Below are 12,653 nucleotides of genomic sequence, written 5' to 3'. Positions count from 1 at the left end.
CAAGGCACGTTCCCAAACTGGATATGTATTTACTCGTGGAGGCACTGCAATATCTTGGCGTTCTCAGAAACAAACGCTCGTAACAACTTCATCAAATCATGCCGAGATTATTGCACTACATGAAGCAAGTCGTGAATGTGTGTGGTTAAAATCAATGACCCAACATATCCAAATTTCATGCGGCTTATCATCTGATGAGAAGCCTGTGATACTATATGAAGATAATGCTGCATGTGTTGCTCAAATGAAAGAAGGATACATAAAAAGCGACAGAACTAAACATATTCCTCCTAAGTTCTTCGCATTCACCAAGGAGCTTGAGAAGAATAGATGTATTGATGTTCGTCACATTCAATCAAGTGAAAACTCATCAGATCTCTTCACGAAGTCACTTCCTACGTCAATATTCAGAAAGCACATATATAATATTGGGATGCGCAATCTACGAAATTTGTGAAGAATTGTTCATGTCAACATGAGGGGGAGTTTACGTGACTGCACTCTTTTTCCCTTGCTGTGGTTTTTATCCTAATGAGTTTTTCCTAGTAAGGTTTTTAACGAGGCAGTATAAAAACACGTAATGAAGACAATCATTATGATCATCATCACAAGGGGGAGTGTTGAAAAATATATTTAAAATGTGTGTATTGAATATTTGAATGTTGAAAATAAGAGTTGTAAATATTGAAAATTAGTGTGTGATGATGTAGGTAATGATGTATTTTATTTTTTGGATTATTTGTAAAGATTTCCTATAAATAGATCTCTCATTTGTGAAGAAAATTACAATTGAGTAGAGAGAAAAATATTATAAAGTGTGTAGTTTGGTAAATTTTGAGAGTTTGAGATTTTTACTTTTTACCATAAATTTTTACTTTTTCACAACAGTTCAATATAATTGGTTGTAGTATATTCAATATAATTGATTGTACTTTTGGTAAGCTTTTAACTTAAATGATTATTATATTTAATATTTTATAACATTTTATATGTCTCACAAAATTTAAATCAATTATTATCATCAAATAATATAATTGTAAAATTTCATTCATATCATATATATCATATGTTAAACAAAATTGACATGAATGTCTAATGCAATTTAAATCTAATATCACGACGGTTTAATTGGTGAAATTAAGATTATTAAAAAATGAGACAATCATTAAATAATAATTTAATATTTCATTTCACCTGTATCTAGTACATCAAACGATTTATAATTATACATGCAAGTAGGTCTGCTAGAATTATGTGTGTGTGTGTGTGTGTTTATATATATATATATATATATATTTGTGTATATATATATATATATTTGTACGTGCTGTCTTAATTCCTTGAAAGCTCACATAGAGCGAAGACTTAAGCATTTAGTACTCTATAATAACATTTATACGTAAAATTTAAATGACAGGGAATTTTATTTTTCTATAAATTAAATTAAACATAAAATCAAACTCGAATGTTCCAACGAAAGTGATTGAAAGACCCAAATAAGTGACCAAGCTTCAATTAATTTTTATTTTATTTCAGTATATTATGAATTTATTGTTTTGTATTTCAATTATGGGTTGCATGTATTTTGTTAAATTCAAAGTTTTAATACAATAGAATTTTTTTCCTCTATATTAAAAATTATCTTGTTTTACTTAGTTTGATTATTGACAAAATAGGACTAAATTGAAACATTGAAACGTAAGAATGATTATACTTTGGAATTTAAATGGTCGGTGCCCCTCGAGATGGTTCAATGCGTATCGTGAAGGATTAAAGCCATCACCACCCATTTCTAGTCTGTGCATCAAAGAAGGCTCGGAGTATTGATTCTGATAAGAAGGCCTATCAAAACGTGTACCAAGATATGGGCATTGCCCTGATGAGCTATTCACTCCCAATGATTTACTGGGATACCAATTCTCAGAACTAGAACGGGAATCTTCATAAGCAGTCGGCCTATCGAGAAAAGTCTTTCCTTTACCCCGATCATTCAAATAACCATACCGACTCAGTCGTTCATTCCTCCCAGCCAACCCAATCAAAATTTTAGGCTGATCTTCTCCAACGCAACCATCTTTGTTAAATCCATCCACACCAATCCTATTCTTCACCTTGACCTCATAATCATAACTTGGCATAGACAAGAGATTAGATGAGCCACGCTCCTCCGAAACACGATCTAATCTTTGCATCCTATTCTCATCATCGTTATATAAAGTCAAATCCTCAAAATCTCGAGCAACACTCGCTCGTCCCAACTCATCCAAATCTCTACCTTGGATCGTTCCACCGCCATGGTCCCACATACTCTCCCCATCCATCAAACTATCACCGTAATTTTCAGCTGAATCCCGCAAAGCCCAACTCGCAGCTCGGCTAGATGAACTAATGCTCGACATCCCGTCACCCTGGCCAACCATTCTCCTCTCAGACATAGTATTCTTTTCCTCATATTTTTCAAGATACTTCTCTTTAATCATTGCAACCTTTTCCTCATCAGACCTTTCTGAGAACGAGTCCAAGTCAATACCTTTGTCCCCTGCTGAAAAGTCAACCACATAACCCACCAAGCAAAAACAAAAAACACAAAGAACAAACATCAAGGAAAGATTAACATCATTCAAGTCCCATCGTTCCCAATATCTCCCAGATAAAAAAACAAAACCAAATCGAAAATACAATACCATCTCCAACCCACTGCACTATATTCTGCCCTACAATAGTGTAACACTAAATTCATCATCCAACCTATCTACACTGCATTCTACACTAAAAAAGAATATTCTCAGAATATTCTTATAATATTAATTTTAATTCAATAATAACTATGTATAATTCCATTACATAATTATACATAATAGATATAATTATATTATTTCATTATGATTTACCAGATTACTAAATATCATTTAATAAATTTTATTGTTTGTATCGTAATTTTGTTGTTTGTTTGTTGTTGTTTTTAAAATTATTTCGTATTATATCGTAAAATGTATCATTTTAATGTACTAGTAGTATAATTTGGTTGTTTATTAAATTAATTTAATATCTATTTAATTTTTTTAAAAAAATTTAAATTAATATTTAAGTTTCAAGAAAAAATAATTTTAAAAATTTAAAAAATAAAAATAATAATTATATAATTAATATATAATAAAATATTAAATATTTATAATTATTAAAAAACAAATAAAAAAAATTAAAAAAAAAAAGAGATAGTGGCGCAGCACAGATGTACGGGGGAATTTCAGTCCAGCACCATTGCTCCATCGTGGAGCAAGGATTAGAGTTAGCTCTAAATTTCTCAATTTCCATAGGACCAAAAACACCATGAAAGAAACTAAATCGCAAAATATTTCACGAACACAAGTCTTCTGCTTAATATATATAAAAAAGTTACCTCTCAGAACAGCCCCACAACCACCGCACCGGTAAACAGAGTAACCAGTGACCTCTGGAAGAAAATTCTCACACTTCGGACACCGAACTAAACGAACCTCCGCTGTTTCTGACATTCTTTTAACAAATTTCAACTAATCTTCAACATGCCCACAAGCTTACTATTCATGCATTTCTTGGCATTGAAATAAATGGGGAAAAATAGAAATTTTTTGGGTGAAGTTTCGTTAAAAAAAAAACTCCGTGTTTTTTCTACACCGTATACGCGCAGGTGACGATTGAAATGGAGTAATAGATGCGGTCGCACAGTTAAATTGTTAAAAATAAAAACTTACTGTAAAAATTTTAGACACATAAAATATATTAAATATATTAAATTATATATTTTATCTATTCAATTTTGTGTTTTTTCACGACATGATAGACATGTTTATACAATTTTTTTGAAAATAATGTAAAAATAAATTTATCATTATATAAATCGTCACACACTAATTTTCAATATTTATAATTTTATTTTTAATATTCAATAATTTCAAATTTTATTTTCAATTATGATAATGGGTTTTTAAAAAAAAAATTAATTGTTGCCTCTAATAAAATACTCAGAGAATGGTATATATTTCTGCACGAAGCTAGCAAGCGCCGTTCACAACTTCCAGGACAATAATTTTTTTGATTTAAGAAATCAAAATTCTGTTCAAACAAACCAAACCCACTAAAGTGTCATCCCGAATCGAATAAAAAAATGAATTCTTTCTGTCGCTAGTCAAATTAATAAAAAACTCGAAAAAAAAATTTTATTTGAAAATTGAACGGCTTTCACGAAACACACTGCGACTGAAAGCCAAGAATTCACTAAATAATTATTTGGGGAAGAAGTTTAATTGCTGTTTAAATACATTGGGAAATGGGAACTAAAAAATTAGCAAGTCAAAGGCTTCTACGGCATTGAACTACCACAAAATTCGAATCATATCATTTAGGCTATTTGGTTTAAAAAATAAAATAATGAAATGATTAAGATAGAAATGATAAAAAAAATATTGAAGTAGATAATGATAAAATAATATTATGTTTGATATGATTGTTAAGAATGTGATAAATAATAATCTTTTGATGAATTGACAAAATTGCCCTTCCAATTTTGTGGCGGCGGTCGACGGCGAAGGTGGTCGGCCGACCGGAAGCGACGGCGACGATGGGGGCGGTGCGGTTATCGGCCGGCGGTCGGCCGACAGGAGGATAGGGCGGTCGATCTGTCGGCGGTTGTCGATGGCAGCATCGACGGTCGGCGTCGGCTGGCGGAGACGGTCGGCGGCGAGTGGCGGTGGTCGGTCGGCGGCGATGGTGGTCGTCCGGCGGTCGGTGGAGGGAAGTGGTTGTGAGTTGGACTTAGGAGAATGGTAAAATTGGAAAAATAGGATGGATTAAGAGTGAGATAAATAATCTTAGGGGGTGATGAGTGATTATTTTATCACACCTAATATAACATAATCATTCATAGGAGAGATTGACTTGGTTATATAAAAAACATACCAAACAGGTTATTAGGTAGGTTAAAAAAAAATAAACATACCTAATCAATCAAACCAAACACAGTGTTAGGGTAATATCTTCACATAGGGTCAAAGGAACTGAGGGGAGTCCGTGCAAGTGGTGGAGCATGTGATTTAATTCGATACAAAACGAAAAATTTTAATAAGGTTTGACATGCCGTCGACAAAAGATCATCTTAAGATGATCATTTCATGGCTATTGAGACCGGATTAAATCAGATGGTTCTATTTCTCAATCTTTCTGACTTGCTCATACAGAATTTAGGTCGAAAAGATTGAAAAAAATCATTTATTCACAATGGGTTCCGGAGACTTTTTGATTCATCATTGGGTTTACCTACAACTACATTGATCTTGGTAAAATATCAATTAAAATTTTGAATTGGAAAAAATATCTATGAAACCACAATCTATTTACATGTATCTTATATTTAGGCATTTTCGTGATCTAACTTATATATTTATTATTTTTGATCATACTATCAGTTAATTTATACTCTTTTTTTGGTCTATTAATTTGTATTTTTTTCAATTTTAATTATTTTCTATCGAAGTACTGATGTTGAGCAATTTTCAATGATAGAAAAAGATTAGGATTGAAAAAATGTATAAATTAATGAACTAGTGTATAAATTAACTTATAATATAAAAAAAATTAAAAATATACGTGACCTAAAATATAACCTACAATTATTTCAAAACATTAATATAGTAAAATTATTATACCGCAGAAAATAAATTTCTGTAATAACACGAAAGTAAAAAATAAAAATAAAAAAATGATTTAAATATTACCACGGGTTTCGGTCAAAACCATGCCCAACTATCCATTATATAAATAAATTCTATGCCATGCACATATAGTATTTATCACATTCCAAAACTTGCTTCACCCACCAAAGTCTAGATTTCCCTATAATGCCGACCTCCAACGAATACTTCAACGTCCCCCTCCGCCATGTCGCCATCGGCGAACCCAATGAATTCCGGCATCCAGGTACCATGAAAGCGGTGGTGGCCGAGTTTATCAGCACACTCATCTTCGTCTTCGCCGGCTCCGGATCTGGAATGGCTTACAATAAGCTGACTGGGAACGCACCGGGCTCGCCCGCCGGCCTCATTTCCGCCGCGATAGCCCATGCTTTCGGGTTGTTCGTGGCAGTCTCTGTCGCGGCCAATATCTCCGGAGGCCACGTCAACCCGGCCGTCACTTTCGGGCTTTTTGTTGGTGGTAACATCAGTCTCATCCGCGGCGTCCTTTACATAATCGCTCAGTTGCTTGGATCTGTTATTGCTTGCCTGCTCCTCTCCTTCTGCACTGGGTGGACTGTAAGTTTTGTTCAGATCTTTAATTATTTATGTAGAATTAGTAGAATTAAGTGTAACAGTGAATTCATCCCGAAGCTGAACTCTGCATTGGCATTTATCTTCCATATATCTTGTGCAGCTAGCGCCTGCATTTGCTCTCACCGAGGGGTTATCCGTATGGAGTGCCCTCGTCTTCGAAATTGTGATGACATTCGGTCTAGTATACACTGTTTACGCCACCGCGGTGGACCCAAAGAAAGGCGAAATCGGCATCGTGGCACCCATCGCAATCGGCTTCATAGTTGGAGCCAACATCCTCGCCGGCGGCGCTTTCACAGGAGCATCCATGAACCCTGCAGTGGCATTTGGCCCAGCTTTGATCGGCTGGGCTTGGGCACACCATTGGGTTTACTGGGTAGGGCCTATCATCGGCGGCGGACTCGCCGGAGTTGTGTATGAGGTGTTCTTCATCAGCCACACGCACGAGCCGTTGCCGGATTTCTGAGAAATATACGGCGGTCCTTTTACTGTTTATGTTAATTAGCTTTTTGTGATGGAATTGGAATTGGTCAATTTTATTATTTGCAGTCATGTTATCAGCTGAATGATCCATCTTTAGTGGACAATAATGGGTTTTTTTTAAAAATTCAGTTTGGTAAATTATTTAGTTTTCTGTGTATTTTATTAGAGTTTTTCTTATATTAATGAAGATTTTTAAGATTTCTTTTTCTTATATTAATGAAGATTTTTCAGATTTTCTTCAATTTTTCGTTTTCAGCTATCACATCATTAATTGTGTTTTGAATGGACAAAGAAATTGAGTGCCTTTGAAAATGATATTAGTAATATATTTTCACTCACGATTTAGATGACTATGACGAATTGTCATTTTTTTAAAAAAAATTATATTTTATAAATAAATATTGATGTACGACTATGCAAACGCAATCACTATTTATAGAAAAAATTTAAAGTTACTTTTTCGAGTTATTTGATTTTTTTTTTAAGAATAGTTATTTGAATTTTTGTGTTAATCTAAATACACCATTGAAATTGACCCAAAAAACGTAAAATACAACTGGGTGGGGTTTTTTAATAGAATATGGTACTTTTCAAAAAAATTATCAAAATATAATGTATTTTAATAATCTATCAAACTATGACAAAAATTTAAAAAAATAAAATAAAATTACACTGCTCCACCTCTCTGCAATAAGAGCGGGACAGCAAAATAGAAAGTTAAAATAATTTTTTGGCCCCCGCCTCTTGCACATATTATATATAATATAAAAAATAAAATCGTATTTTTTTAACTACATTACTCGTAAAGTTTTTGTGTGAGAAATTTTTTAAATATAAATGTAAATTATTTTTAATTTTCTTATTTTATTATATAAAAAAATATTGTTCTTATTTTTAATAGTTACGACGGTATTAATTAAAATATTTTTTCTAATAATTTTTTTTATATAAATATAAATCTAACATATTTTTACTATTTTTTTGATGATTTTTCTTATTTTTTAAATCTAAATAATTTTTTTAAAAAAATTTAATGATGTATTATTCTAGTTTAATTTTAGGTTTTAGCGTTGGAACGTGCTTGAGGTATAGTTTTTCGACCTGATAAATTAGAATTAAATTAAATTGCGATGATTTTCATAGTTGTTGGAATTTACTGGAACAATAATTAGTTACATAAAATCATATTATTTGAAAAGTTGGAAAATAATATATTCGGGAGATTATTAGATATTTATAGTTGAATATTAGATTTAATTTGGAAATGGAGAATTATTTTCAAATAATACATAATTTGGTGAAATATTGAGACTGAATTTCGATAATTAAGTCGTTAAGTTGGATTTTTGACAAATAAATTCAACTTTAGTAACTTTGGTGATTAATTGGATTATTTTTTAGGTTTATTGTGAATTGTTGAATTGTTCGGTTTGTTATCATATTTGTTAGGCCGATGAGATAAAGTTGAGCTTCTGTATCGTTCAAAGTCGGTTTACGTATGTTACATTTTGGTAACATACGACGATAACGTATAATTTATGTTTTAAGCATATTTGTGTGTTGTTATGGTTGTTAACATGATTACGTGGATTGTATAAGTTTTCTATATGCTCATTGATTATATGTTTATTTTTGTTACATATTATGACATTTATTAGGGCATGATATTATGACATACATGTTGAGTTCTCTCATTCTTGTTAATGTCTTGTTATATTATACTCCTGGAACACGTGGTTATTTCGGAATCAGTTGGTGGCCTTCAAGCCTAGTTATACTTGAGACCAAAAATATGATTGTTTATTTCTTGATGCATTTTCTGTGTGATATGATCTTGAAATCTTGACATCATACGTTGTTTGTTATTATGTCTTCCAGTTGTATCGTGATCAGATGTATGGAGGTCGAGTCGTGGGTATTTGATTGGACACAACACGACATATCTCACATACTTGGCATGACGATTTAGTTGCATGATGATGATATAGTTCCTCTGTACGTTGTTGCTCGAGCAGTATTCCAGTTGTTATCGTACCGTTTATATTTAATTCTATTAAATAATGCATGATTGATTATTATTGTTGTTGTTTAACTATTTCATATCAGAATCTTGACATCATTATTTTGTACTACGCTGCTATCAAGCACCATGGTAGGTCACCCGAGTAGTTTTGCATTACCAGACGGAGGTTCTGCCAGTGGATCCCGTGAGTGAGATAAGATTTCTCGGTTGTTAGATGTTGGAGCCTCCCAATTAGTTTATACTAGTTACTCTGCACACGCGATACGTGTGTACAGTCTTTTTTATCATTATCGATGGACTAAAGTGAAATTTGACAAATTATGGAGGGACTAAATTGATATTTGAATTGTTGAAATAAAAAAATAAAAATAAAAGTGTGTGTTGAAATTTAAAAAAAAACAAAAAATAAAAGTGTAATATTAGTATCATATAAGGGTAAAGTTGGAAGAAAAAGTTGGTGTTCCCTAGCTGGTTACTAAGAAAAAGTTGGTGTCCCCTGAGTGGTTACTATCATGTCCTCACCCTTAATAAAATAAAATATATATATATATATTATTTCTAGTTTTTATCAGTTTTATGTCGTATTTTATTTATCAAGGAGATCCTCAGTATATCTGTATGATTATTTGAAGTTGATGTGGTGGGTATGGATTTATCTTATGATGTTTTGAGTCTTGGTGGCTTTATTTGAATTGTTGTTTGTGAATTGTTGATTTGTATCTGACCGACACTTTTGTGCGACTGTTTGTACATATAAAAACATCGTCCTTGAGTAATTTTCTTTTGACATGTATTTTAAATTTTTGATATGTCATATTTATGGGAAGGTCATCCTGAAATTTCTATAGACAATGAGGTCCATTTTAAGTACTTTAAACCAATTTTTCGCTGTAATTTTAAATTAATTATTATTTTTTGATAATTAATTGTGACTACAATAACTGGACATCACAATTAGTCCATTGTCCGGGACAACATGAAGACTCTACATACTAGTATGCACTTTGATCCATTTACTGACTCCATTGAGAGTCATCAAGTGGAGATATTAGATGTAGTTTTGAAATACGTAGGAGTCAATGCATTGTCGAGGATTCACCGTTCACAACGGGAGAAGATATCGTATATATGATTCGATGAGTTAACAGTACAAGAAATTTCTTGCCATAGTAGGACATGTACATTTTAGAAAGATGTTTCCTCAGTTGCACATATTATGTCACTATTATTATTCAAATATACATTACATCGTTATCGAATTCATTTACAACTCTCGATATACCATTGGTTGCAGATTTGATGAGGATATATGAGCTGAAAGGACCGTACTATACGTTAATTATAACTTAAAGTTCTTGCAGACACTATTAGTGATACCTAAGAGATCGATCATGAGGCGATATTACTAGACACTCTTACCATGATCCAATGGGTGCAATTAGACTTAAATTTTGACGTTCTTGATCAATGGATTGATGAAAAGAATGAGGTATTTTTTTTAAAATAATATTAAAAAATAAAAAATTTACAAAAGTAGAGTTATGTGGGGGTGCTTATGAAAACAATGCAATCAATAAAATTATGTCGCGGAATAATTTTAAAATAAAATATTTAGAAAAATAGAGTAATGTGGGGGTGTTTATGAAAATAGAGCAATCTGTAAAAGTATGTAGCAGATTCAGAATGTGCGACATACTTTTATGGATTTTTTAAAATATTTTTCATTTTAATAAATGGAAAAATGGTTTATAAGTACCCAAAAAAAAAGGTTTGGACTTGAAATTATAATACCAACAATTATTATTAGACAATACTATTATTAACATCATAATACCATAATTATTATTAATATTATTATAAATATACTATTTAGTGATATTTTTTTTAATTAAATAATATTATTATTTAAACCACCATAACATAAATATCAGTAATAATACATCATTCATAGCCCATATTTTTATTAGTATTGCCTTCTAAATTTGATTAGGATTGATAGAAAGATTAATAATTAATGTTAAAAAATTATGATTGCTATTTAAATTATTATCATTTCAATAAATATATTCATTAATATTGTTTAAAATATTATGATTTAAACCATTATTAATGTAGATATTAATATTTAGTATTATTGTTAATATTTGTGTTATACTACACAATTATTATTATTATTATTTGAAAAATAATTTTAATATTTATCATATTTAATTAAAAACCCAAAAATATTTCTTCAAAAATTACCACAACATATACTTAACAAATGATACAATTAATTAAAAATTAGTTACTATAAATAACTTTTTTATAAGACCTGGTCGAACTAATTTGAAAACAAATTGTTAAGACAAAAATTTTATATCTAAGTTTTGGTGATCACAAACTAAATCGATATAACTTAAGTTCATATTAATTCATACTATTAAACTAAACAGACAAATCAAACTGTTCAACTATTTCTATCTGACAGAATTTATTCATCAGCATAACTTGAACCAAGCTGCTTGAACAGAACGAATCCACTTGAAGTTTAGTGTGTCAAATATTTTCTGTTCTGTTGATTAATCCTTCTGTGAGGTCCGGGGCCGAAGAGGGCGGGGGGTGATCGCCGGTGCCATGAGGTTGCACGGACAATGAGCGGCTCCTGGCAGGATTCTAGGTGGAGAAAACATGAATGAACCGATCCCACACCGGAATGAGAGGGATTCCGAGACTGTTCAATGTAATGGACTGTACAGTGGAAGAGTGCTTAGAAGATTTGATTGGTACTACTCATATCACGAAGGTGCATCTTCTTTTCGGTAGCTCATCACATAAGAACTTCAAAGTTAAACGTGCTTGACTTGGGGCAATTCTGGGATGGGTGATCTCCTGGGAAGTTTCCTAGGGTGCGTGTGAGTGAGGACATAAGTACGCTGGAAAGACTCGTCTTGATACAGTGAGAACAATTGTCAAATCTGGGGCGTTACAGTTGGTATCAGAGCCGACCTCTCTTAGTACGGTGTGGTTCGGGGACGAACCAAGCGGGATTAAAAGATTTGATTGGTACTACTCATATCACGAAGGTGCATCTTCTTTCTGGTAGCTCATCACCTAAGAACTTCAAAGTTAAGCGTGCTTGACTTGGGGCAATTCTGGGATGAATGACCTCCTGGGAAGTTTCCTAGGGTGTGTGTGAGTGAGGACATAAGAACGCTGGAAAGACTCGTCTTGGTACAGTGAGGACAGTCGTCAAATCTGGGGCGTCACACATTCAACTAGTATCCGAAGGATTTGAAAAAGCTGAACCTATATATGACAAATCAATAAGGACATGTCGTTATATCAGCATAAATATCGGCTACCCAGTACATTTGTGAGTTCCAGATATATTTATTGTCGTTGGGGACCAACACGTATAAATAAGGAATGTAACAAGACTGAAAAGCTCTTGGAAAAACTACTATTGCTTTGGTAATCTTCATTGGGCATTCAAATCGCACATCTCTCAACAGACTAAACTTTAAGTTGTTCTGGCACATACTCAGTTTTCCATCAAATCGATTAAGGATCAATTTTGTACACTTTGTATTCTCACATAATTTTTTATACACGAGTGTTGTTGTACTATGAGAATCAATTGTGACCGTCAGAATCCTGTTTCTGAACATATCAAACTGAATAAAAAAAGTACTAGGAGTTTTAACTCATTAAGGATGTGGAACCGAGCTGAAGTGGGATTGTACAAGTCTTTGTACTGATAAAATCTTCTAGTGCAATCCTTCTGGAAATAGAAAAAAGGGAGACGTAGAAGCTTAGCTTTCGAACTTCCATAAACAATTTCTTGCCTCTTTATTTACTAC

The 12,653-nt window shown here is 32.3% G+C and overlaps 2 protein-coding genes across 2 annotated transcripts; one reads left to right on the top strand and one right to left on the bottom strand.

Moving 5' to 3' along the window:
* Positions 1-1,661: 1,661 nt before the first annotated feature.
* On the bottom strand, positions 1,662-3,668 carry LOC142538259 (uncharacterized). Its single transcript, XM_075643619.1, has 2 exons — positions 3,401-3,668; positions 1,662-2,542 (listed from the first exon to the last, which is right to left on the bottom strand). Exons 1-2 carry the CDS (start codon positions 3,513-3,515, stop codon positions 1,662-1,664), a joined length of 996 nt encoding a protein of 331 aa, XP_075499734.1. The 5' UTR covers positions 3,516-3,668.
* Positions 3,669-5,817: 2,149 nt separating this feature from the next.
* Positions 5,818-6,929, top strand: LOC142539202 (putative aquaporin TIP-type). The gene is made up of 2 exons (XM_075644484.1): positions 5,818-6,287; positions 6,406-6,929. Exons 1-2 carry the CDS (start codon positions 5,877-5,879, stop codon positions 6,769-6,771), a joined length of 777 nt encoding a protein of 258 aa, XP_075500599.1. The 5' UTR covers positions 5,818-5,876; the 3' UTR covers positions 6,772-6,929.
* Positions 6,930-12,653: the final 5,724 nt, after the last annotated feature.

Source organism: Primulina tabacum, chromosome 3, assembly GCF_025594145.1.
Source record: "Primulina tabacum isolate GXHZ01 chromosome 3, ASM2559414v2, whole genome shotgun sequence".
Classification (NCBI taxonomy): domain Eukaryota; kingdom Viridiplantae; phylum Streptophyta; class Magnoliopsida; order Lamiales; family Gesneriaceae; genus Primulina; species Primulina tabacum.
This window is presented reverse-complemented; position numbering and strand designations above follow the sequence as displayed.

What these genes read in the sequence shown, in the direction of transcription:
- LOC142538259 (XM_075643619.1), bottom strand. Translation starts at nt 3,515, where the DNA reads ATGTCAGAAACAGCGGAGGTTCGTTTAGTTCGGTGTCCGAAGTGTGAG. An exon ending in TTGTGGGGCTGTTCTGAGAG is followed by an intron (nt 2,543 to 3,400) that starts GTAACTTTTTTA and finishes TTGACTTTTCAG; the next exon opens with CAGGGGACAAAGGTATTGAC.
- LOC142539202 (XM_075644484.1), top strand. Translation starts at nt 5,877, where the DNA reads ATGCCGACCTCCAACGAATACTTCAACGTCCCCCTCCGCCATGTCGCC. An exon ending in CCTTCTGCACTGGGTGGACT is followed by an intron (nt 6,288 to 6,405) that starts GTAAGTTTTGTT and finishes TATCTTGTGCAG; the next exon opens with CTAGCGCCTGCATTTGCTCT.